Below are 27412 nucleotides of genomic sequence, written 5' to 3'. Positions count from 1 at the left end.
CCGCGGCATGTGGGATCTTCCCGGACCGGGGCACGAACCCGTGTCCCCTGAATCGGCAGGCGGACTCTCAACCACTGCGCCACCAGGGAAGCCCCTCATACATTCTTAATACAAGAGGAGGATTCTTTCTTAAAGACATTTGTGATTTTCAACCTAGGTATACGTCGCAAGCAGATTTGGATAAGCTTTAGAGAATTCATCGGTAGTTGTGCACAGACTTTATCACAGGGTGTTCAGGTAGGCCCATCACAGCTCCTCTGACACCAGAGAAGTGAAAAACTGAAAAGAGGCTGTGCTGCTTTAAGTGTCTCAGCCCTCAGGTAGAGTCACTTCCTGCCCTTTGATAAAGCTTACCTGGGCGGCTCCTCCTGTCAGTACCACTGGGCAGTGGGGCACCTGCAGATCAACATGGTAAGTGGCTTCTATGTTGCTGACAGTGTTGCTGTCAACAGTTGTAGCAAATTTTTTTCATCACGTGTGTCTCTCTTTTCCCCCACCAAACAATTCTTCATGGATTCCTGACACAAGAGAAGAAATTTTTAAAGAGGCATTTGTTTCTTTAAATATCTGTGTTTGGATCAGATTTGAATCTGCTCTGAATCTCACCTATTCATCTATAATTCTGCTGCTTTTAGGACAAGCTTTGTTGATTTGTAGTGGTTCACTGCCTTTAACGGAAGCACTGAGGCAAGATCCTCTCCTTCCTTTAGTTTTTACATTTGCTTTAGACTGAGTGTGCTGGTTTTTCTGTAGAAACCGGTGGCTTCGTTTTTAGTAATGCTTTCAGAGTTTCTGGGAACTTCAGACCCAGGTCACCGTTGCTGAGCTCATAAATGTGAGGCTGGGTGAAGGGCAGGGACCTCTATGTTGTCCTCTCTTGAGTCTAGTTCTTTGAGGACAATAATTAATACAGTTACTTACAATAATTCTGTTTGGGGACCACCTCTTATGATCCACTTTCCTTTCACTCTCGGTTTTTTATTTCTTTTTTTAATTGACGTAGAGTCACTATACAATATTATGTGTTACAGGTGTGCTATATAGTGATTCACAATTTTCAAAGGTCATACTCCATTTGTAATTACTATAAAATACTGGCTCTATTCCCCATGTTGTACAATGTATCCTTGTCACTTATTCTATACCTAATAGTTTGTACCATTTAGTCCCCTACCCCTAAATTGCCCTCCCCCCTTCACTCTCCCCTCCGCTAACCACTAGTTTTTCTCTATATCTGTGAGTCTGCTTCTTTTTATTATATTCACTAGTTTCTTGTATGTTTTAGATTCCACATATAAGTGATATCATACATGTTTGTCTCTGTCTGACTTATTTCAATTTTTCAAGTCCATCCATGTTGCTGCAAATGGCAAAAATTTGTTCTGTTTTAATGGCTGAGCAATATTCCATTGTGTGTGTGTGTGTGTGTGTGTGTGTGTGTGTGTGTGTGTATACCACTTCTTATCCATTTATCTGTTGATGGACACTCAGGTGGCTTCCATGTCTTGACAATTGTAAATAATGCTGTTATGAACACTGGGGTTCATGTATCTTTTCGAATTAGTGTTTTTGTTTTTCTCAAATATATACGCAGGAGTGGAATTGCTGTTTCATATGACAGTTCTCTTTTTAGTTTTTTGAGAAACCTTCAAACTGTTTTCCACAGTGGCTGCACCAATTTATGTTTCCACCAACAGTGTTATTATCTCTTATGTTCCAGTCACAGTAATTTTTAGTCTTAGAATTTTTAATTCTTAAATGAAAGCAAGCATTCGAATTGCTTTTTCATCTTTGATCTTCTCACCCCATTGGACTTTCTCTCCAACATTTTAAGGATGTTTATTTTATATTGTTTTGCTCTTAAAAATTATGCCTTCCTACATCAGGGATCCTTGCAGTAATGGAAATGCTCTGTCTTGAGTGTATCAGTTTTGATATTCTGGGTGTGATCTTGCAAGATATTTCCACTGGAGGAAAACAGGTAAGGGATCCATGAGCTCTTTCTGCATTATTCCTTATAACCACACATGAATCTACAATTCATATTTATCTCAAAATAAAAAGGTAATTAAAAAACTGTGCTGTCCTAGTAATTCCCAATAAGCTTTAAAGCAGCATTTATGAATGTGCTGTGATATCACTACTGATATTCAGTGGGCATTTGACAGTCTTTATTTTATATAGTGTGACTAATATTTTAACAGATAGTTTGGAAAGGAGGAAAAGGCTAAGAATAAGGTGGAGATAGCCTTCTGTCCCCGGGACACAGTTATGAGATAAACTCAGCTGCTTCTCAAACCAGGATGGGCAAGATTGGTCCTTCTTTGGCCAAGTATTCCTGCCAAGTTCAAAAAGCTGTTTCCCTCCTATGTCTGTATCACTTGGGAGAACAGTCCCCATGAAGATCAGCAATTGTTTTTCATGTTGGCGATTATTTTTACTGTGAATATTAAGAGCAAGTACCCTGTGTGCATGACCTGTTGGACTGGGTGGAAAACAGCCGTGGAAGGATGTTGTGAGAGAAATCTACATGCAAGTGGTTTTAATGACGCAGAAACAAGGAATTCGCCGCCCCCCTCCACCCCCTCCACCCCCACCCCTCCGCCACTTTTAAGTTTGTACCTAAATCTAGGAATTGGGGTAAGTTTTGATCTGATCACAGTAGCTAATGTACTGAGATCATCTTAAGTCCTTTGGGAGGAGAGAGGATTGAAGCTGTGCTTTACAGACTCAGGTGTTAGAAGGCTGTTGATGATGGAATATGTTGTTTTGATTTTTCTGTGCCAGATAGAGGTTGGAAAAATTGGTTGGTACTAAGTGAAGTGCTTTGTAAATTGAGTTCACTTCCTTTGTCGTGAGAGACATGGTTGCATACAAAAGAAATCAAAGGGAAGTTCTACTCAGGTAATGAACTTGAATTCCTCGTAAAGCACAGAGTTCTGTGTTATGCCCGTGACTCAAGGAGACAAAGTACAGGGTTTTTATGGCTGAGCACAAGCAGAGTGAGCAGAGTCTGGGTCAGATGGCAGGGCTGTGACTGGCCACAGAGACCTCCTTCCCCTCGTCCAATCGGTGGTCTTTTTGTGGTTGAATCTCAGACCTTGGGAAAGTGCAGCCACGGAGGAGGAGGGCAGTGTTGCCTATCAGCATATCAGGCAGACAGCCTGAAGGGTCCTGATGATGCAGTAAACAGACTTCTCACCCTGTAAGACCCTCTGCACAGACTTGTTCCATGACCATTGGCAATCAAAACACAACGATATTAAAGCCAGCAATTGCTGTCCCTTTAGATTTTTAGGATTTAACTTTTTCTCCCCTCTCTTAGATGAGTAGATATTTAAATTACAAAAAAAAAAAGTTATTTGCCTTAAAACAAATAAAAGTGAATGGTAATTTAAAAGTGGGAGAGGAGAGGGGAGGCTAATGAGGGTGAAGAAAATAGGTAAGTTTAAACAGGAAAAAAAATTCTACCCAGATGTAACTAGAGTTAATATTTTGATGCATTTTAAAGACTTTTTTTCTGTGCTTATTTTTACTTTTATTTTATTTTATTTGTTTATTGATGTATAGTTGATTTACAAAGTTGAGTTAGTTTCTTGTGTACAGCAAAGTGATTCAGTTATACATATATATATTCTTTTTCATATTCTTTTCTATTATGGTTTATTACAGAATGTTGAATACAATTCCCTGTGTCATTCAGTAGGACCTTGTTGTTTATCTATGTTATATGTATTTATATTTATTTCTCCCCTCTTCCCCTTTGGTAACTGTAAGTTTGTTTTTTATGTCTGTGGGTCTGTTTCTGTTTTGTAAAGAAGTTCATTTGTATCATTTTTTAGATTCCACATATAAGTGATATCATATGATATTTGTCCTTCTCTGACTTAACTTCACTTAGTATGATAATCTCTAGGCCCATCCATGTTGCTGCAAATGGCATTACTTCATTCTTTTTTATGGCTGAGTAAGCTTATTTTTAAATGTATTTGACATCATACTTTATATACAATTATATAACACACGCTTTCACGTAACATTTTAACATAAGTATTTCCCATGTCATACAATTTTTTGGTAACTGTTGAAGGTTTGCATAGCATGCCATTGTATCGATGTACTTTCCTTTAAATGCCCAACAATAGGTAAATGGTTAAGTAGATTGGTTCTTGGTTTTTACTCTTATAAATAATGATACTGTGAATGCCATTGTGCCTAAATCTTTGCATTTTAGATCATTTCTTTCTTTTGTAATTCATTTGTTTATGTCATTTTCCTATTTATCTAATAGATGTCTCAAGTATTTTTTAATTGATGTATATAAAATTGCCTTATGTATAGCTCATATATGAAGGGCTATACATAAATCCTTTTTTATATACATCAGTATTTTTGTTTGTTTATTATAGTATGGAGTTTTTACATTTTGGGGTTATTAAATCTATAGCATGTTTCCTTGGTAAATTTTGCACTACTTTTAAGCTTAGAACATCCTTCCTTATTTAGAGCACATATGAACAGTAAATATAAAATCTCAAGATATGAGATTTACTGCAGTGGGTTTTAACATATATCAGGCTGTACATTGATTTTGGTTTTATTCCTTTCCAATAACTAATTTTTTTTCTGGGTGAGAAAGCTTGATTTTATTCCTATATGATATGTCTTAACTCATCCTTAGCCCATTACACAATAGATGCTTAATTTATGTTGTGTGAACTGGAGTCCTTGGTTTACTTGTTCCTGAAGCTTACCTGTACCTTGGTTTTTGGTTTCCATGAGACAGTTTTCATTAGCTTTATCACAAAGTTCTCTTGCTGGCATACGCTAGCCTGCTTTCTCTCAGCCCTGAGTGGACCTGCTGAGTGATGTAGCTCGTATTATCATGTTAGGAAGATGCACAGCTGTAACTTAAATACTACGGCTCATTTCAGAGGGAGTGCCTGTCTGTCCACATTGGCCAAGCTGGCGTCCAGATTGGGGATGCCTGTTGGGAGCTCTACTGCCTGGAACACGGAATCCAGCCAGATGGCGTTGTTCTCGACGGCAGGCAGTATCCGCAGGTACATGCCAAAACGGAGCCTATGGGTGCATCTTTCGATTCCTTCTTTTGTGAGACCAGAGCTGGGAAGCACGTGCCCAGAGCACTCTTCATGGACCTGGAGCCAACTGTTGTAGGTAATGTACATTTTACGTTCTAGTGTGTTTAACCGGGTCCACAACCCAAACAAGCAAGTATCAGTGGGTGGGATCATCAGATTACATGAATCTATCTGAACAGGATCATATGGCCCTTTTCCAAATTTAGAGCATCTCTCAGTGGACACTTAGGGTGATCAGCATGACAAACAAACCCAAAGGGAGGACTAGCTTAGCCTTCTTTCTCTGTGTGATGAAAAGAACAAAAACCTTGTTAGTTTCTCCACACAATCGACTGTAACAGAACACTAAATCTTTTCCTGGGTTTGAAAGCCAGTTGCTAGAAGCTTCTGACAAAGAATCTGAAATTTGGCATTACCTGCTTTTAGAGAATAGAATAGTTGAACATGATTCCAAAGAAGGAAGGAGCTAAATAACTCTTCTAATTGTGGGGAAATGATGATTAATGATTATAAAATGATTACTTACGATTATTAACAGCAAATGTTGTAGTATCTCGTGCAAAAACACTTGAAATGGAGCTGGCGAAATGCTGGGGAGAGAAAGGGTCTTGCTGACTTCAGAGAAGACTACAGAGGAGGGTGGGTTTGGGTTTGGTACTCTGTATCAATTATTTTCTGCTGTGTAAGAAATCGCCTCCAAACTTAGCAGTTTAAAAGACCAACAACCATTACTTTCTCCATGAATCTGCAGTTTGGACAGGGCTCAGAGGACAGCTCCTCTGGTCCATATGGTGTCAGGAAGGTAGACTCAAGTGGGAGCCGGAAGATTCACTTTGAAAGTGGCTCACTCGCTTGGCTGGCGAGTTGGTGCTGGCTGTTGGCTGAGAGTTAAGCCAGGGCTGTGGGGTCTCTGTGGGCTGCTCGTGCGTCCTTGTGGCATGGTAGCTGGGTTCCAAGAACAAGCATCCCACGAGAACAAGGCAGAAGTCCATGCCATTTTTATAACCTGACCTCAGAAGTCACATTGTGTCACTTCAGCTGTCCTCCATGGGTTGAAGCGGTTACAAAGATCCATCCTGGGAAGGGATATAGACCTCACCTCTTGATACAGAAATAGTGAGGTTCTAGAAGCACAAGTGAGATAGGAAATATCATTACAGTCTTCTTTGGAAAATACAATCTGGATTGGAGTTCATTTCCTCATCAGAACGAAGTCTGAATCAAGTAACAAACTGATGGAGAAAGTACGTTGATGTCAACGTGAGGGAAAGGATAGAAAGGTTTTTTAAATTAATAGGTGGAAGTTAAGAAATGTCAAGGCCAAGATTTATATTGATTCAGTATTACTCTGCTAAATGTTGTGAAAGAATTAAAAATAAGGAGCTACTGATGGCTTCAAGAATAGGCAACACTAGTGTGGAACCTGAGAGAGTCAGTCACGTCATATTCTGACTTGTGTTATAAGTGCCCTAAGAGAATATCTGAATTTTCGTTTCAAACAAATGGGAGTTTGCAACTGTGAGCTTTAGCTGGAGTCTGGTGTGCCATGATCCTGGGCAGGGTAGAATACGTCCCCGGAGGACCTTGGTAAATGTGGCTGAAGGAGCAACGTGAGAGGCCACACCCCAGCATTATGAATATTGTAGCAGATATTTTAACTTGCGCTAATCCAAAGACCTAGGCAAATAGGAGGACCCAGGATCAGAAGCTAAGCAAGCTGGAGGAGAGACAGTCGGCAGGCAAAGACCAGAAGAAATTCCCCAGTCCTCTAGAACTCAGCCTGGAGGGAGGGCAATTTTGAGGATCTTGAGCTGGTCCAAACAAAACGCCATAAGCTCCAGGGTTTAGAGAGGAGGCACTGATTTTCCTTGTTTTATTCAACAAATAAAAATGCCTCATATGGCCAGACACTATCTTGACATTGGAGAGATATATAGTATCAGTCTTCCTGGAGCTTACATTCTAGTGGGGTGCAGACCTATAAAAGCCAAATAGTGTGTCTGGTGGCGATCGGAGCATGGGGAAAAACAAAGCAGGGCCATAGGGGAAGGGAATATTGCGTGTGAGCTGAGGGGGCTGTTTTTCAAAAGGAACGTCAAGGAAAGCTTTACTGAGGAGGTGGTGTGTAGGAATCTGAAGGAAGTGAGGCCTGAACTTTACCTCTATGGAAAAGATCAGAAAAGACCTTATGGACCAAGTGATAGTTCTTCTGAGTCTGGAAGACTGGGCAGGGGGATTTTAATAGTTCACAGGTGAGAGAGATGGAAACCATGAGCAAAGACACATCCAGACACCTGTGAGTGTTGTTTCAGCTTGAAAATGAGGAGGACATTGATATAGGGGAGTCCTAGAAGGCTTAACCTGGAATGGAGGTAAGGAAGCCAAGGAACCATCAAATAATAATCATGTTTAAAAACCACCAAAGTCCCTGTGGATGCTGGTTAAGGATGCTGGGCCAGGTACATGATCTCTGAGCAGGGTGGAAACATGGCAGAAATTTGTATACTTGTGAATGGTGGTGCTATATCACTGATCTCCCAGAAAGTGGATTTTACTGAAGGAATTTATGGAACTAACCACCCTCAAGAACTCAATTGGACATTGTCTTGAAGAAGCAGGCTTCCATAGATTCCCTACTTAAACTGAACTCAGCCTTATTGCTTCAGGTGAGAAGCAGGTAGTCTACCTGGAATTATATGCCCACTTGTTTGTAAATATATCTTTAAAACATCCCAACTTTGGTGGTTGTTTTTTGGTGTGCATATGTTAGTTAAAAGTAATTTCAACTCAGTTTTATTAAATTTAAACATTTAGGGGTGTACCAAATTGTGGTCATATACATGGTCATACACAGGAGAGCAAGGTGTACTGAGGGGACCACCTTGCTCTTAGAAAATGAATGCTTTTCCTCTTAGGCAGGAGCTTCTAGGTATCTGATGCCAAGGCCATTGAGGTACATCTGCATAAATACATGACATGAAGCCATTATCATTATTATTTGTAATTGTTATATGGGCCATGCATCATGCTCTGTGGTCTTTAATCCTCATGAAAACTCACTGGGGTAGGTCTTGCTATCATCCTTATTTGTGAGAGGATATGACTGGGGCTTAGAGACACTAAGTAACTGCTCTATAGCTAAGTGAGGAAGGCCAGCCATGCACCCAGGGAACTGATTCTTGAGCACATGCTCTGAACTGCTATGCAATGCGTATCCCACCCGCTATAACCAGGGCAACATTCCCAGAGCCTCCCTAGCCCTCAAATACCGCTGCATCGATCTTCAGGAATCATGCTGTTTGGATAATTCTAAGGTAGGTGAGTGTGACCTGGCCCTCGGACATGCTGTGTCTTGATGTTTTCTTGGTTTAAAAGGGAATGAAACCAGCAAGGGTTATGCTTAGTTGTATGGAATACTGACATCTTCATGCTATTTCCCTGCTTCAGGCATTTGTGTTAACTGCACCAAGTGGTGTGGGCATTTGAGTTTGCATGCTTCTCTCTCTTTTTTTTTTTTTAACATCTTTATTGGAGTATAATTGCTTTACAATGGTGTGTTAGTTTCTGCTTTATAAAAAAGTGAATCAGCTATACATATATCCCCATATCTCCTCCCTCTTGCGTCTCCCTCCCACCCTCCCTATCCCACCCCTCTAGGTGGTCACAAAGCACCGAGCTGATCTCCCTGTACTATGAGTCTGCTTCTCACTAGCTATCTATTTTACATTTAGTAGTGTATATATGTCCATGCCACTCTCTCACTTTGTCCCAGCTTACCCTTCCCCCTCCCCATGTCAAGTCCATTCTCTACATCTGGATCTTTATTCCTATCCTGCTCCTAGGTTCTTCAGAACCATGGTTTTTTTCTGTTTTTTGTTTTGTTTTTTTTAGATTCCATGTATATGTGTTAGCGTATGGTATTTGTTTTGCTCTTACTGACTTACTTCACTCTGTATGACAGACTCTAGGTCCATCCACCTCACTACAAATAACTCAGTTTTGTTCCTTTTTATGGCTGAGTAATATTCCATTGTATATATGTGCCACATCTTCTTTATCTATTCATCTGTCAATGCACACTTAGGTTGTTTCCATGTCCTGGCTATTGTAAATAGAGCTGCAATGAACATTGTGGTACATGACTCTTTTTGAATTATGATTTCCTCAGGGTATATGACCAGGAGTGGGATTGCTGTGTCATATGGTAGTTCTATTTTAGTGTTTTAAGGAACCTCCATACCGTTCTCCATAGTGGCTGTATCAATTTACATTCCCACCAAGAGTGCAAGAGGCTTCCCTTTTCTCCACACCCTCTCCACCATTTATTGTTTGTAGATTTTTTGATGATGGCCATTCTGAATGGTGTGAGGTGATACTTCATTGTAGTTTTGATTTGCATTTCTCTAATGATTAATGATGTTGAGCATCCTTTCATTTGTTTGTTGGCAATCTGTATATCTTCTTTGGAGAAATGTCTGTTTAGGTCTTCTGCCCATTTTTGGATTGGGTTGTTTGTTTTTTGATATTGAGCTGCATGAGCTGCTTGTAAATTTTGGAGATTAATCCTTTGTCAGTTGCTTCATTTGCAAATATTTTCTCCCATTCTGAGGGTTGTCTTTTCATCTTGTTTATGTTTTCCTTTGCTGTGCAAAAGCTTTTAAGTTCCATTAGGTCCCATTTGTTTATTGTTTTTATTTCCATTTCTCTAGGAGGTGGGTCAGAAAGGATCTTGCTGTGATTTATGTTGTAGAGTGTTCTTCCTGTTTTCCTCTAAGAGTTTTATAGGGTCTGGCCTTACATTTAGGTCTTCAATCCATTTTGAGTTTATTTTTGTGTATGGTGTTAGGGAGTGTTCTAATTTCATTCTTTTACATGTAGCAGTCCAGTTTTCCCAGCACCACTTATTGAAGAGGCTGTCTTTTCTCCATTGTATATTCTTGCCTCCTTTATCAAAAATAAGGTGACCATATGTGCGTGGGTTTACCTCCGGGCTTTCTATCCTGTTCAATTGATCTATATTTCTGTTTTTGTGCCAGTACCATACCATCTTGATTACTGTAGCTTTGTAGTATAATCTGAAGTCCAGGAACCTGATTCCTCCAGCTCCGTTTTTCTTGTGAAAGCCTCTTTTTAAGCATATAACTAATCATATAGATTGGTATGCTTTTCCAGCACACAGCTGGCTCTTTATCTTAAAATGCAAAAGTACCATGCATGTGTGGTGGGTTGAATGTTGTCCCCCCAAAACTCTGCACCCACCTAGAACCCTAGAATATGAGTTTATTTGGAACTGGGGTCTTTGCAGATGTACATAGTTAAGATGAGGTCATACCAGATTAGGGAGGCCCTGTGTCCAATGATCTGGTTGGATATATGGATGATATATGGCCCATATAACAATTATAAATAATAATGATAAAATTGGCTTGATGACATGTATTTATGCAGATGTACCCCAATGGACTTGGCAGCAGATACCTAGAAGCTCCTGCCTAAGAGGAAAAGCACTCATTTTCTAAGAGCAGGGTGGTCCCCTCAGTACACCTTATGAGAAGAGAGAACACACGGACAGGAAAAGGGGGCATTGTGATGGGGGCAGAGATGATGTGATGTAGCTGCCGGCCAAGAACTCCAAGAACTTGTATGCAGTCACCAGAAACTGGGAGAGAGGCATGCGGCCATTTCTCCACCAGAGCCTCCAGAAGGAACCAACCCTGTCGACATCTGGTCATTGAACTTACAGCCTCCTGAGCTATGAGGCAATAAATCTCCCTTGTTTTAAGCCACCAAGTTTGTTGTATTTTGTTACAGTAGCCCTGAGAAACTAATAAAGGGTGTATGACGGAAAAACGGGCTTTCAATTTATATGGGGATAATTATACCTTTTCCTCGATTAAGAAGGGCCAGTTGGGCAGTTTACATCCATTTCTTTATAGGACATTAGAAGAGAGAAAGCGAGTCAGGGTACAGGGCTGTGCAAGAGTTAGGGGTGGGATGGAGTGGACTGCACTGACCTCCTTTCCTCTTGGCAGATGAGATCCGTGCAGGCAGGTACCGCTCACTCTTCCACCCGGAGCAGCTCGTCAGCGGAAAGGAGGATGCTGCAAATAACTACGCCCGTGGTCGCTACTCTGTGGGGCCAGAGATCCTCGATCTGGTGCTGGAGAGGCTCCGAAAGCTGGCAAGTGGCTCCTCTCTCCTTCCACAGGCAGTGCCTGTGTGCCTGTGATCCTGCGGGACCCGCCCAAGCAGCACTTTCTACCTACGCCTCCATCACCACCCAACCTCTCTGCTGGGAGCCTCCTGCGCATGCTCAAAGCTGGGCTGGTCCTGATGTGGGCACTGACTACCTTCCTTACTAGGCAGGGGAAAGAAGCCTTTGCACTTACTGTACAGCCCCCATCGACTATTTTGTTTTTCTTCTTATATTTATGAGGAAATATTTTATTTTATCTCCCCCTGTTTTATTGAGGTATAATTGACCTATAACATTGTGTAAAGTTAAGGTGTACATCATGGTGATGTGACACAGGAACATATTGCCAAATGATCACCACAATCAGGTTAGTTAATACATCCATCCCTCACATAATTACCTTTTTGTGTGTGGAGACGACATCATTTAAGATCTGTTCTCTTAGCAGCTTTCAAGTTTACAACACAGTGCTGTTAACTACAGTCACCATGCTGTACATTAGATCCCAATAACTTAATCATCTTATAACTGGAAGTTTATACGCTTTGAGCAGCATCTCCCACCTGACCCCAGTTCCTCACAACTACTATTCTACTCTCTGTTTCTATGAGTTTGGCTTTTTTCGATTCCACATATAAGTGAGATGATGCAGTACTTTTCTTTCTCTGTCTGACTTATTTCACTTTGCTTAACTGCCCACAAGGTCCATCCACGTTGTCACAAACAGCAGGGTTTCCTTCTTTTTAGTGACTAGCCCCCATCTACTCTTGCTTCTGCTGACTCGTGGCATATCTTTTTATCAGAGACTTCCAAAGAACTCTAAAACTTGTCATTTTCCAATAGTTACTAAGATCTGTAAAGTTAACAGGAGGCACATCCTACCTGGAGATCAGTTACTCTTTACTGACAGTTAATTCTTTCCTAAGGACCTGTGTCTGGAGAATCCTTTGTCTAGTAAAAATTTTGATGTTTGGCATAATCGTTAGGGAATACAGTACCTTTTACACCAGCACAGTAGATTGGGTATGAAAATGAAAGGTACTTCATCTACTGGCGGGGGGGGGGGGGGGGGGGATTATATTACTTCAATATTTTGCTTGTCATTTTCTTTGTTTTTGATAAAGACCTTACTTTAGATCACATACAGATAAATTCATCAGGGGTAGCAAAAGACAGTTGAATATTTATGCTTTGCTTACAGTAAAACTCTAAGCACTTGCCCCACTCCAGAAGTAACTTCTCAAGTATGTTTCAAAGTAAATATGTTTGTGATGAGTTAGTGATGGTAAACCAGTTCTTTCTGAAAGTTTCTGTTTGTTTTGGGGTACTAGTTGTGTCCCACGGTTACCACTGCTTCTGGGTTTATTTGGCTGAATTCTTATGTCCCTTTTACTTTCCCTAGGCGGAACAGTGCAGTGGTCTTCAGGGATTTTTGATTTTCCGAAGCTTTGGAGGCGGCACTGGATCAGGATTTACGTCTCTCTTAATGGAGCAGCTCTCCAGAGACTACAGCACGAAGGCTAAACTGGAGTTTTCTGTCTACCCAGCCCCCCGGATCTCCACAGCTATAGTGGAGCCTTACAACACCATCCTCACCACCCATCCCACCATAGAGCATGCAGACTGTACCTTCCTGGTGGATAACGAGGCCATCTATGACATATGCCATCGCAAACTTGACGTTGAACACCCCTCTTATGCCAGCATCAACAGGCTGCTGAGTCAGGCAGTATCTTCCATCACTACTTCCCTCCGGTTTGAGGGGGCCCTGAACGTGGACCTGATTGAATTTCAGACCAACCTCGTACCTTACCCTAGAATACACTTCCCCGTGACCAGCTTCGCCCCCATCATCTCTGCGGACAACGCCCACCACGAGGAGCCCTCTGTGTCAGACATCACAGCTGCTTGCTTCGAGTCCTCCAACCAGCTGGTCAAGTGTGACTCTCGCCTGGGGAAGTACGTGGCCTGCTGCCTGCTCTACAGAGGGGATGTGGTCCCCAAGGACGTGAACAAGGCAATTGCAGCCATGAAGACAAGGAACTCTGTCCAGTTTGTAGATTGGTGTCCAACTGGATTCAAGGTGGGCATCAATGGTCATCCCCCCCGGGCAGTGCCGGGAGGGGACCTGGCCGAGGTCCAGCGGGCTGTCTGTATGCTGAGCAACAGCACGGCGGTCGTGGAGGCCTGGGCCCGCCTGGGACACAAGTTCGACCTCATGTACGCCAAGAAGGCGTTTCTGCACTGGTACATTAGGGAAGGCATGGAGGAAGGCGAGTTTGTAGAAGCCAGGGAAGACTTGGCAGTCTTGGAGAAGGATTACGAGGAAGTGGGGCGAAGTTTCTGATGCAGATCTGACTGGTGACAATGAATGCTAAGCTTAAGTGTCACGCTTTACACTTAAAGGCTAGAGTTCCCTTGATGAGCAGAAAAAGGAAATTAAGTCAAGCGAGACCCCGAGTTCCAATCAAATGGGTCCATATTAACAATGAGCCCACATTTCCTTGTCTGTTAGTGTCACTCAGCACTGCGCCCTGTGAACCTTCTAAGATTTGGAGTCCTTTGAATTTCTGGGGCTCATCTTTTTTTTTTTTTTGTCAGAATGGAAACCTGGCTTTCTTCTTTGCTTTTTCAACCAAGTGACTGTGAAACCCTAAAGTGAATGCTCTTCCTTTCCTGTTCCTGAGGTGGAAAATAGCATGAAATGATTATTAATGTTATTTTCCCATATATATATATTTTGTACATTGATTAAATAATGAATATTTTCAATATGAGTCTTTTCCTTCTTCCAAGGCCTTAAGGTCTCAGTTTGCTTTTTATACAGACAAACAAATAAACAAACAACAAGAATATTCTTGGGTTTTTCAGAAGTTTGAATCTGTGTGTCCTGTAGGTCAGAAGGTGAAAGTGATTTCTTTCCGCTCCTCTGTCCTTGAGGACGTGTTTTGGAAGCATGGCCAGCAGAACCCTGCATGGGAGCCATTTAAGATGTTGAGAAAAATGGCAGATTCTTGAGCTTCGTTATGGACTTGCTAAATGAGAAGCCCTGGGAATTGGAGGGAGGGTCATCTGAGGATTTAAGTTCAAAAACCACTTCATGGAATTAACTTTGGGTATTAAACTGACTCATGTTCAAACAGGTGATAATTTAAAATGGACAAAACAGCTATAAATGCATTAAAACGACTAGCTAGATTTTAAAGATCCATGATGTTTAGTCTACTAGTTGGAAGTAAGATAAGACACTGCAAAGGTGCTCGCTTGGGCTTAGGTGTTGCTCTCGAGCTGATTGTAGGTAGGTTTCAGGTGCCTCATTCATCTACAGGGCTGACCTTTCAGCCTGGGCCCTCCAGTTATGCTCTCTTGGTCTCCACGTGGTCTGTGCTTTTGGTCCGGCTGGACAACTGAAGGTAACAGGCTCTAAAGCCTTGGCTGGAGGCCTAACGTTGTGGTTCTTGTTGTGAGATTTATCAAAGTGCAATGCTACCACCTTCTTTTTGCGTGTGCCACCTGGACCCGAGAACTGCCGCTCCATCTTTAACACTTTCCTGGTAGATGCTTTTACAAACCAAAATCACTGCGCTGAGATGTGGCCTTTAAGAGCTTCATTCCAACAATGTACCACTTTGCTTATTTTCAACTCACACTGCTGTCACCACGGAGGCTAATGACTGCAGTTTAGTGGAAGTATTTTTTAGACACTCTTCACCATGTTCACACGCATTCCTTTCAAGCTACACCGCTCACCCCTTCCCAGCACGTTTTTTTTCTTTTCTTCCTCTCTCCTCTGCCTCTGCTCCTTCTCACTACTTTCTCTCTTCTTTCCTTCTGTGACCGTGGGGTGTAATTCCGACTTCAAACCCAGATCAGACGTCACCTGTTGCCTGTGGCCTCTTGGGAATATAGGGAGAGTGGAGATACACTATGAGGTTTCTCACTATATTGAAAATACTGTAGTAAATTCTCATTGATGATATATATTTTTTCATGTGAATATCCTACATAGTAGTCTGAACGTTTAGTAGGCTTTTACTAAGAAAAAATATTTTTATGTACATGTGTTATTCCTCTCTTTGGACACTGGAGGGCGCTAGTGAAATGCTTAAATAATTGCCGTTCGTATGTTTTTTTTTAGTGTTCTAGAGGGCACTTGCACATGTGTGTGGTGGGGGGCGTGCGCACATGTGTGAAAAGACATTTAGAAAACTCAAAAAAGAACATTTAGAAGTTTCCTTTTGTTTTTAAAAATTAATAAACTACTAAAATTAAGCTTAAAATCCTAAACATTTCTTAAATTTTTAAGTTCAGCTTGTAAATCTTATTATTTCTAAGTTTAGCAAAGTTAAATAATCACTTTTAAAGGGATATGTTTGAATTTTTGGTGCCCTTTGCAATCTTAGATAAATGTTCAAATATTTTAGGTTGTATTTATAAATTTATTTTATTTTAAGAATTTTAATTGTCTGACAAATTTTCCCAAGTACTCTAATTCTTTTAGAATTTGAAAAAGAATATATACATGTATATGTATAACTGAATCACTATGCTGTACACCTGAAACTGTCACAACATTGTTAATCAACTATACTCCAGTATAAAATAAAAAGATAAAAAAATCTAATTCTTTTAAAATCGAACAAAGTAAACTATAAATATGGTGATTAGTATTCCTATATGTTCCAGACTGTCTATAAACTAGTAAGATTTTTATTTAAGATCACAGGTGTAAATTATTTACTCAATTTACATATTTAAAATTGGAATTATCAGGCTGACTATGATTCTTTTAGGCCAAATACTCTTAAATATTATACATACTGCACTTTAAATGCTAATTATGCACAGATTCCTTGTCACAAGAACTTTAATAATCCTTATTTAATTAACTCATTCACCAATTATTTACTGAGTGCCTGTCATGTGTTCCTCATTATTCTGACCACCGGGGATAAACATTAAGCCCTCCCGCCCCACCCCTCAAAAAATCCCTGCCCTCATGGTTTATATGGTAGTGAAGGTGGGGTGAAAGATAATAAACATGTTAAATAAGTAAGTTATATTGCATGTAAAAGGTGATGGGTACAATAGTGCACAAAGGAAATAATAGAGCCTGGTAAGGGGAAAGGAGGTTGCAATTTGAAATAGGGTGGTTACTAAAGGCCTCAGTGAGAAAGAGGCATTTGACAAGGAGTTGGAGGAAGTGACACAGGGAGAATGCAGATGCCTGGAGGAAGAACATACCTGGAAAACGGAACCTGCAAAGGAGACTCAGAAGGAGGGGCTATTGAGGAACGAGGGAAACAGAGTATGATGTCCTGAAAGCCAGGCTGGAAACAAAGTGTGTGCTGGGGGCAGGTGGTGGTTCAATGGGTCGAGTAATGCTTACAGATCAAGAGGCGTGAGGGCGGAGGCTTGACCACTGAATTCAGCAGTGTAGGGGTTCTGGCTGACCTTCGTGAGCAGTTTCAGAGGAAGGATAGGGATGGACGTCTGACTTCGAGAATGAGAGGTAAGTAGAGGGAACTTCCAAGGGAGCGCTGTCAAAGGGAGCAGAGGGATGGCCATCGCCCGGAAGGGGTCAAGGGCTTGTAGGCTGTCGTGTAGGTTTCTGTGCCGAACCAGGCAGCGGGTGGGGTGACACTGACTATGTGGGAGGAAGAAGGGCCAGTTGTTGGCTCAATATCATAAGCAGGCGAGAGGGGATGGGAAGCTGGTGCAGAGCACAGCGTGGCCCTCCACCAGGAGCGGCTGGGCGTGGGGGTTTCTAGCGTAGAAACAAGGGCAGAGTGCGTGAGTCCAGGTAGGTAGATGTGGGGTGGGATTGTGAAATTTTGCTTCTGAAGCATCCAATTTCCTTGGTGGAGTAGGAAGCAAGGTCACCAGCCGAGACTGGATAGGGAGGATCTATGAGAGGTTTGAGGAAAGAAGAGGAGGGAGAGTCAAGGACAGTAGGCAAGTGAATGGTGTAGAGAGATGTGGCCTAATTGCTGAACAGCTTTAAGAGCCCATTTGAGGCATCTCGTCAGGATTTTAAAGTGAGATCAATCAGTGGTGTGTGTGTGTGTGTGTGTGTGTGTGTGTGTGTGTGTATGTGTGTGTGTGTTAAGCTGTGTTCAGCTTCAAGGTGCAGGGGCGGTATGGTGGAGTATTTGAATTTCTCAGGGTTTAATGAATTAGGCAAAGCAAAAGTGGAACAAGAGAATGACAGGTGTCTACAAAAAACAATGATAATGATTGACCACGGCGTTTAAACTGGTAAAGCGTGAAGAGATGTTATGAGCAGAGGGTGAGGGACAGTGAAAAGGTAGCAGGATCAACGGATTACTGGTCTCAGTGGGGCTGAAAGACGATTGGAGTTGGTGTCCTAGAGAAAGCGAGCTGGAGAGACAGGAGGGGCCGGTCCTACAGTGTATGATCTGTGAGGATGAAGTCTGGGGTGTGGCCATGGGATCGCGTGGCCGAGAGATGGTGTTGGACGGGGTCAGGGAGTAGACCTGAGACCCGGGATGTGGGGCAGGTCATCTTATTCATGTTAAAATCACCAATCGTCAGGGCAGGAGGGGTGTCAGAGAGGTTGGTGAGCTAAAATGATCAGCAACTGAGGCAGGCTGACCCAGGTTCTGGTAAAGAACAGTGTCAACAGGGTGGTTAGGCTGATTCGATCCTAAGACATGAGGTTCAAGCTGGGGGATGATGATTTAGGGAGGAAGGAGACAGGACTGTCTCCTGGGGTTAAAGATGCTCGCCCCTTAAGAAAACACCATGTCATCCCATAGGCTTGGGGTTACCTTCCCAAGATAACTTTTTTGTCTTTTGCCTTCCCAGCCTGCCGAGGCTTCTAAGTGATGCTGACTAGGCTGTGACAGGATCTTGGCAGCTCTCATGGACGTGCTGAACCCTAGGCAACAGTCCATAACAGAAACTTCATTAATTAAAGGACGAGGTGGGATCATTGTGTCCTATGCCTGAAACTAATATGACAGTGTATGTTGATTACACCTCAATAAAAATACATTTAAAAAAGAACGAAGTGTCCCATAGCGCACCCTTAGATTTGAGTCTAACTAACTAACCTAACTAAGGTTAGTTTTCAAGTCTGATTCCATCTGTGGTTCTTACTAAGGTGGCTAGCTACACCATTTGATTAGGTTTTGTCTTTCTCTGGCTCTTAATATATAATCAATGTCTTTTAGTTTAGTACTACATACGTTTGAGCTCATGTACCTCCCATTTCTTGGAATTACATAAAATATCTGATTGAATTCTGGATATCACTTGGCTTTCCCTGATTATTTGGTTACAGCTTCCAAAATTATTCCACTGCCATGAAGCAGGCACCATTGTCAGCTGTTGGTATTTGTTTGCAGGGTTTCTTGCTGGGTAGAACATTTGGAGATCCTGTTATGCATGCACTTGTCTCCTTGGAGAAGGTTCACTTGGCGTTTGAGCCTCACTTTATTTTAAAAAGAGAGCTTAAACCCGTTTTTTCAAGAGAGCTCAACACAGTTCTCCCCCTTCCCGCCCCTCCCCGCAAATGATTTTACAAAGTGAAATCGAGAGTGAATCTTGGTTTTACAAGGTGAACTCAAGGGTGGCAGATGGCAGCGGTAGTGATCTCTGGATGTGGCCTTCTCCCTTCTCACATGTTGATGTGACTGTGACGGGGTCCATTCTGGGGACTGGAGCTCGGACAGCAGAATGCTGGCCTCAGCAGGAGCCCCCGGCAGGAAACCTGTGCTTTCCCACTGTTCTTGGTGGGTCCAGCTTTGGCAAATACTCCTTAGTTTATTAAGCAGATGCTTCTGTTCACATTTAAATCACCTGTAAGGCTCTGAGGGCATTCTAAACACCAGACCCACCTGCTGAAGACATAATAAGTCCTAGTATCTGTGTGGGGCTTTCCCAGCTGCTTCCACGTTTGTGGTTCACTGGGGCTCGTGCTAGCCCTGTAAGGCAACAACATGGTTCATGTTTTTATGCCCTTTGTACACGTGAAGGGCCAGCTATGCATGGAGGGATGAGCAGAGACTTTGCGGCCAGAGGGATCTGACTGTCACTTACCAGCCGGGAGACCTTGGACAGTTCCCTCATTTCTCTGGGCACCAATCTCTTGTTTCAGGGGCAAAGCTGAATCCTCTAGGATTCTGTTACATATGCCATTCCCCTTCCCCTGCCAGTAAACCTCACCACCTCAGATACATTTTAGCTTATACGTGATGGTGTATTTGCAAAAAGGGCAAGAGAAAATCTGGCATTTGCAATGATCTGTGCCTTCTTTTTTTTTTAATCACCCTTTTGATTGGAGCTTTTGTGATATAGGTACCGTCATTCAAAACAAAGCAAAACAAAACCTTTTAAAGCTGCTTATCAAAGTCCGCTAGAGGCTGCTGTTATCAAGGCTTTGCTCACCTAGCCAAAGGTCCTGAGGAAACAGCTGTGAACTTGGGCGTGCTTGGGGGTACCAGCTGCAACTTTTAAGTTCTCCTAGCTTTCGGTTGTTCATGGAAATGTCACACCTGCTTGATTTTTTCCTTAGCCAAGCTAATCTCCTGCTTCGTGTCCTTTGCACCTTTGGCGTGAACAGAATATGCACTATTAAAGCAAAAATAAATATTAAATGCAAATTTTAAGAAATCTTCAAAATGGAAAAAAAATAGTTACTTTAAAATATACTCATGAGAACTCCATGGGGTCACATTCATAAAGAGATTTCATGGGACATTAGCACTGAGGCAAGGTAAACGGTTTGCTCAGAGGCACATAAGAAGAGGAACCCAGACTCAAGGTAGGTATTCTGAGTCTCGGGCAGGATTCTTTCTGCTCTATCATGAGGGTTTTTTTCCCAGGATGGAAACAACGCTTGCATTTCGGTTTTTTGAACATTGGTTCTGTTAAGAGATGGGGTATTTTTCATTTCAAGTTTAGCTTAACATTTCAAAAAATGCAGTTTCGCTTTTGCCCATAATGTCCACCAGAAGCAGGATTGTTGAGTTAAAGGTAAAGTGAACTTGTGATTTTAATAAGTATTTCCAAACTGCCTCTCAGAGTTTATATTCCCGCCAGCCAGCAGTGGAGGAGGGTGGCTTTTCACCTCATCAATCACCGTGTGGGCCAATTGTCAAACAGGGACATTTGCCTATTTGATGGGTGACAAATTCTATGAGTACAGGTTTAATTTGTTTTCTTAGCAATGAAGTTTAGCATCTTTTCATACATTTAAGGATCATTTGTATTTGTGTGTGTGTGTGTATGATCTATTCATGTCCTTGCTTATTTTTTGGGGGGGATTGTTCTTTTCAGTTTTTAGTAGCTCTTTATATATTTGATCAGTAAGCCATCTGTGTTTTACATGAGTGGCAAACATTTTTCAAATCTGTCATTCATTTGTCTCTTTCTATCTGGTGGTGATGGGGTTAGTTGCTGGTGTGTGTGTATGTGGTTTATTTTACCATGCGGAAGTTCCTTTTATGTATTCATGACTTGTCACCATGCAGAAGGCTTTGCTGCCAGAGGCCATCAGAGTTCTTGCTGATGTCCATGTCTAGTGAACTTATACTCATATTAAACCTTCTCATCTTGCTCTGAATTCCTCATTTTTTTTTACACTAATTGCTATCACGTTGCCGTTCATCACTTATATACTCCCCAGTGGTATCTGCTTCTTTTCAAATTTTGCTTTTGTCTGTTCACTTAGACTGTTGAGGCATGGAGAACAGAGGCCTTGCCTCCCACATCAATATCCCCCGCTGGGTCCAGCACTGGGCTGGACAGTGACAATGGGTTCAAGAAGCACCTATTAAAGATTGGTAGCCCAATCCCTAGCAAGCATGGAGGAGCTGAGGATGTCTCCCGTTAAACCCAGGGGCCCACTCGGTGTCCCTGGGTGGGACCAGGCCATGTAGATGGCTCTTGATCGAACGACAACCGGCACAGTCCTGCATCTTGGCCTTTCCCAAACTCTTCTTCAGCCCCCCTAAAACCTCCAGGAACCATTCCTGTCCTGGGAGAGTTGGAAGTGGACTCACATGTAACCTCCCTCACTAGCTGTCCCCTTTCCAAGCCCGGAGGCCTGAAAGCAGCCAGCTGAAGAAGAGGAATTGAAACCAGCCAGGGGTTCAAGTAGCCATCGGTTTTAATGGGGGTGAGAGGGGAGGGGAGGGAATGCTGAGTGCCCTCATCTTCAGGCCTTGTCTGGGGAAGGTGGGTGTGTGGAGGGGAGAGAGGCTCTGCATGCCCTCTTCTCGGGCATTGGGTCATGAGGGAGCAGCATGGAGGGCAGGAGTGCATGACCTTTGCCTCTCATCGTGGGGAAGAGAGAGGAGATGCAGGATGTAGGTGGAGACATCAATGGCCTGTGAAGCGGGAACTATACTGCATTGGTGTGTGCATGTACAGAGGAGCAGGGAGCTGGGCCAAAGGCAGGAAGAAGCAGAGGGGTTGAGCAGTGAAGCAGCCTGGAAAACAGGGCAGATTCTTCCAATACGAACCAACCCTCCCCTCCACCCTGACCTCTGTCCCAGATGGGCCGCCCTCCTGCTGGCCTCTGCTTCTACTTCTTCCGCCCAATCTGGGCCATCAGGTGGGCGTTGGCAGCTGCCTTGGCTCGTAGGTTCTTGGCCTTGGCAATGTTGAAGAGAATGTTCATGATGTTAGTGGGGACATCGAGGGAGAGCGTGAACTTGGTGCGTTGGTCACTCTTGGCCTTGTCCTGGTACAGCCTCCGCCGGAGCTGCGCCTGGGACAGGTATTTGTGCCGGGTGCTTCTAGCTCCACCGCCACCCCCAGAGCCAGGGAAGGTCCTTTTCTCCTTGTCTTTCTCCTCCTCCTTCTCCTGGTCTTCTCCTGAGAGTGAGTCTTGGCTGGGCAGGGAGGGGAAGCTTCTCTTGCTCAGCAGGGGCGCATCCTCCAGCTGGCTTTTCTTGTTGAGGCAGCTGAAGATGGGCTCGGCTTTGTACAACTTTTGGGAGAGGCCTGTGCTGGGGGCCCCTAGGAGCAGCAGCAGTAGTAGCAGGAAGTGCGCTGGTATCAGCATCTCTCCCTGTAGCAGAAAAGAGCAATGTGGGAAGAGGGTGTGAAAGGGGGCTTAGGGCGCAGGAGGAAATGGATCAAATCCAGTAGGGCTTTGTTCATGTTCAACTTCACTGGTTGTCAAAGTGTGGTCTCTGGACCAGCAGCACCATGTGGAAATTTGTTAGAAATGCGAAGAATTCTCAGGTCTTGCTCAGAGCTAGTCAATCAAAAACTCTGGGGCCAGCAATCTGCACTTTCACAAGCCTGATGATGACTGATCCTTGCTTTAAATGATCCAAATGTATGAACTAGCTGCGTAGCATGCAGGGAAAGAAACACAGACTCTGCAATTAGTCAGGCGTAGGCTCAAATTCCAACTTGGTCCTTATTTGCCTGAGGGCGGTGGGCAGATTGGTTAACCTCTGAGAATGTCAATTTCCTCATCTGATAATTGGGGATAATAATAACTACCTCATAAAGGTTAAGTGAAAGATTAAATTAAAATGGAAAAGCTCCTGGTCTAACGAAATACTTAATGAAGACGGTTGGTTCATAACTATTTATATATAAATCATCTCCAGGTCCTATTAGGATAAGATTCAGTACACACACAGCCATCTCAGAAGTGATCTGTCTATATCTATATATCTATAAATTATATAAATAATATAATATAAATATAAATTATACCAATTATATCAATATAATATAAATATAGATATACAAATATGCCAGGTAATTGGGTCCTGCAGACCAGTATCTTTGTTGGGTTGTGTTTTTGGCTTTTCCGTTTTTTCTATACACCATTTGCTCCATCCTAACCCAGACAGGCTCTCCTTGCCTTGAACTCATTCTAAGTCAGCAGTTCTCAAGCTTCAGAGTGTTTAGAATCATGTGAATGGATTGTTCAAACACCAGCTGCTGGGCCCCATTCCAAGCATTTCTGAATCAGTAGGTTTGGGGTGAGGCCTGAGAGTCTGCATTTCTAACACATCCCTAGACGATGCTGATGCTGTGGGTTCATGGACCACGTTTTGAGAACCACTTTCTCAGTGTTCCAATCCATCTCTGAGCTCCTTAGAATTGTGTGTCCAATTCCCTGAGAACATTTTACAGGGGTGTGTGTTGACTGTGGAAAAGTGGACTTTTTTTCCCTGTCAATGTTGTGTCAATAACCAGACTTCCTGCTTTATCATTTACCGAGGAGCTCCTTAGTTGTTTTGCATAATAGTAGCATGAAATGTGGCTTAGCTTAGAATTAGCTGCCTCACACCTTGGAGGCATCTTAAAGCCTGGAAGAACTTTCAAAGGGCTTGTTAAGGCTGAAAAGATTTAAAAAACCAAAAACTAATTGACAAAGAAAGGGTTAACACAGGGTGGGGAAGTTGTTTTCTCTGTCATTCTATCCCTTTGTACCCCGCTCCTTTCATGGACCAGACTCAGCCCTGGCCTCCCACTAACTTGCTCAGCAATTAAATGCTCTGGGTGCCAGTATTTCCATCTTTGAGATCAGGGGATTGAGTTCCAGGCTCTTCCCTCTCTCTCTATCTCCTTGTTTAGTTTTGTTTAGCATTTGCAGCATAAAAGAACAGAAATGTCATTTTCTCCTCACTAAAGTCTGATTCCTAAGCAAGTTTCTCCTCTTATGTTCTTTGGATTCTTTTGCCGTTACCCTAGTGCAACAACACAAAGGTTTAAGATTTCCCTCCTACCTGCTCTGAAAACAAGTGGTCCCCGCCTAGTTAGATTTAAGAGGTAAAGTTCTACATCTTTATTTTTCTCATTTGGATACCTGAAACTGAGCCATTCTTTAGGGTTATTATAAGCAGTGCTTCTCTGAAGATACACACTTACTTCTGAGAGCTGTGACAGCCACGTCACGCCCTAGGATGAGAGGCACTGAGGAACCTGGGCTGGCCTGAAATTCAGAGCACCTGCAAGGGAGAGAGTGCTTGAAGGAAAAAAGTGAAGCGAGAAGGCAAATGTACAACTCTGTGGCTTCGCCCAGTGCCAGCCCCGTTTTCTAGCAGCGAGGAAGGCGGAGATAGTCCCCATGTTACCCAGCTCGTCTGCAAACACTGATAAGATGTTGAATTAGAAAACACTTTATAAAACGTAACTGCTGAACCTACGGGGCATTAAAGCATTTCAAAAGGTATTATAGTAATGAGATGTGGACTCGTGGAAGCACTTATGTGTCACATATACACACACAGACTTCCAAGCAATTCACCCTCAAGTGAGCAGAGAGGGTTCACTCATGAAAGACCCTTCCCCCCAAGAGGGAAGAGCGGCCAGGAGAAAGTTGACATGTTACAGATAACACTTGTCATTGGCAGCATTCGCATTCATGTTCTTACTTCATTCATTCTCAGAAGAGGGGTGTGCATGTGTGTGTGTGTGTGTGCGTGTATGGGTGTGTGTTTGCTGGATTGCTATGTTAGAGGAGAACATTGCAGACAGGATTTCTCAGAAGACTTGGACATCAGATGGAGACAGCAAACATCCATCTTTATGGTCCCCCCTTCACAGGTGGCACCTAATCATTACAGACATCTGTCCCCTCCCTCCACTGTCCCCAGTATAGCCAGGGGAAAAGGGTTCTAGGCTTTGAGGGCAGAGGACCTGGGCTGGGATGCTCCCCTACCCTCAAATGCCTTCCATCAACCACTTAACCTCTCAGTTGTCGCATCCTAAAAAGGAGACATTACCTGCCTCACAGGTTCATCGAGAGAAAGAAAGGAGATGCCCTTGGTAACCAATAAATGCAAGCATCGTCCGGCTCAGGCGGGCAGCGGGGCATTGTACCCTGAAGTTTCTACCCCACGCCTTCCCCCATCCACTCCATTTGTAAACACGATTTTCATATTCACAACTAGACTCTGTTCAGAAAAATACATTTGTAAGAACACATTCTGCCTCCAGTCTATTACCTTTTGCAAAGCAGGTCTCTCTACCAACGAAGGGAGGATCATTTTGCCCCCCCTGAGAAACTTCCCCATGGTCCCTTTAGAGCCAACTTCTTATTTAAAACACAGACCTTGGCGTTCAGCACGGTGCCCCCAGGGGAGTTTGCAACTCTCATCTCTTACCCCATCCAGTCCCCAGCACCTCCTGCCTAATTTAGGGCAAATCAATTTATCCTTCATAAAGAAGTCCCCAACCAAAACCTTACCCGTGAGTAGACTTCCCTCCGGAGTGGAAAAGCGCAGTGAGATGTGCAGCAGCTTCAGGACCGGGGGATCTGCCCCAGGACCATCCCCCCGAACTTCTGTCTATGCTGGGGTCGCTGACTCCTTTTCTTGTATTGTTCGTAAGTGGGCCGTGATATTTCCTCTCTATGGAAACCACTCCACTCCCTCGTGTGTGTGTGTATATAAAAGTGACAGATCACGGGGTGGTTCGTAAATCCAAACGCAGTGTCTACACTGGGATGCGATTCCGTTTAAAATACAACCAAAGCAGCTGTCCACGTCATGGAGATGACAGGCTGCCGGCATCCTCGACCCCTCCTATCCACCTTCCCTCCCAGCCCGCCCATCACTTCCCCCTGCCCTTCCTGCCCTAGCAACTCGATTCACTGATAAAAAGGAAAAACACTCTGTTGAACTGAGAAGCAGCTTCTTTGAAGAGTTTTATTACTCACCTTAGTTCTCATTAACTTCAGCTTTCCCGCATCCCTGTCTCTACACCCCTCCTTTTGGAAACCTGGCACCAAGACCTGCTTGAAAGTAGAGAAGAAAGGTCCTCTGCTGTCCTGTGATTCTTGTGGGTTCTGACTTGCAGTGTTCTCTCTGGTTGCTTACAAGGCTCTAGATGTTTGCGTTCATCAAAGGGCACGCAGAGCGGGTAGACACCTACCTAGAGCTTTTGGTGGGAAATCACTGGAACTTTACCCATTTTTATTTATCTATTCATCCAATATCTTTAGAGCACCTGCTGTGTGCCAGGTCTTGCAGGACCCTCAGGAATTCAAAGTGAATTAAGACCCCCGTTCTTATAAGGCATTGGCAGTTTAGAGAGATATGTAAAAGCAGGATAATTTCTGTGTGGCAAATGCCATAGCACGGAAGGGAGCATCCCTGTCCTGGAGACTCGAGACAGGTAATGTACCAGAGCAGAGCAGAGGGACTGCAGACAGAAAAGAGGCCTGGGATGGAGAACGCAATGCAGAGAGGGACCTGCAGGAGGCAGGTGGGCAGGAGGTAGGGGCACTGCATGCGGCAGAGGCCGGGCTCACACTGGGAGGTACTATGAGTTGAATTTTACTCTAAATGTAATGGTGTAGGTGTAAGGGGATTTAGGCAGGTGACCCCCTTATTTCACAGCTGAGACTGTGAGAGAAGTGACTTGTGGGGATTACACAGGCGCTTGGTGACTGAGAATCCAGGTCTCAGGTGGGCCCAGATCTCTTTTCACACCCACCTTGAACCTCGGGCTTAACCATCATGAAGGGCCGTGCAAGACCATGTTCTCTCCAGGTCTCCAGGCCAGACCACAGCTCCCAACCTGGATGGGCACTTTTAGATCTTGAAATTCCTCTATGATGATGAAGAGGTGAGTGGACTTCTGGAATTATCAAAACTCTTCAGTGCTCACAGGTATCTGTGTGAAACACATGGAAAGCCCTTATCCAGAAGGACCCCAAGCTCTGGCGGCTTCAGCCTTCATTGGGGCTACGTGGGGATTGGACCTCATTCGCGCTCCTTCTTTTGGAGCTGCCTGTCTCTCTGGCTGGCCTCCTCCTGAGGTTAGTGGCAGCATGGAACTAGGAAATCTAAATTCATTCTTTCGTATATTCTGGTCTTTGGGAGAAGGTTGTTGTTTTTGTTTGTTTGTTTTTTCCATTTCAGATCCTGAGGCAGTCATGGAATTTGTGTAGGTTGAGGGGTAGAGAGATGGAAATCTGAGTTTCACTCCCTCGTCTGCCTTTCTGAGCTCTGACATGCCAGGAGGGCAGTCTTGTGAGGATACCAGACGCTGCTCCCCTCGAGCGGGGATCCTCAGTCTTGGCCCTCCTGACGTTTGGGGCCAGGTGATGTGGAGGGGCTGTCCTGATGTTCGGCAGCTTCCCTCTAGCTACTTGATGAAGTATCAGCCC

The 27412-nt window shown here is 43.5% G+C and overlaps 2 protein-coding genes across 2 annotated transcripts; one reads left to right on the top strand and one right to left on the bottom strand.

Annotated features, from left to right (window-relative positions):
- Positions 1–1900: 1900 nt before the first annotated feature.
- TUBAL3 (tubulin alpha like 3) lies at positions 1901–13932 on the top strand. The gene is made up of 4 exons (XM_027121485.1): positions 1901–1981; positions 4935–5178; positions 11135–11283; positions 12701–13932. Exons 1-4 carry the CDS (start codon positions 1901–1903, stop codon positions 13643–13645), a joined length of 1419 nt encoding a protein of 472 aa, XP_026977286.1. The 3' UTR covers positions 13646–13932.
- Positions 13933–21850: 7918 nt separating this feature from the next.
- Positions 21851–22333, bottom strand: UCN3 (urocortin 3). The gene has a single exon (XM_027122097.1). The coding sequence runs from the start codon at positions 22331–22333 to the stop codon at positions 21851–21853; it is 483 nt and encodes a 160-aa protein (XP_026977898.1).
- Between the last annotated feature and the right edge of the window lie 5079 nt (positions 22334–27412).

Source organism: Aethalodelphis obliquidens, unplaced genomic scaffold (genome assembly GCF_003676395.1).
Source record: "Aethalodelphis obliquidens isolate GAN/ISIS:26980383/991018 unplaced genomic scaffold, ASM367639v1 scaffold23, whole genome shotgun sequence".
Classification (NCBI taxonomy): Eukaryota; Metazoa; Chordata; class Mammalia; order Artiodactyla; family Delphinidae; genus Aethalodelphis; species Aethalodelphis obliquidens.
Note: the sequence above shows the minus strand (reverse complement) of the source record. Positions and strands in the feature narration are given on the sequence as shown.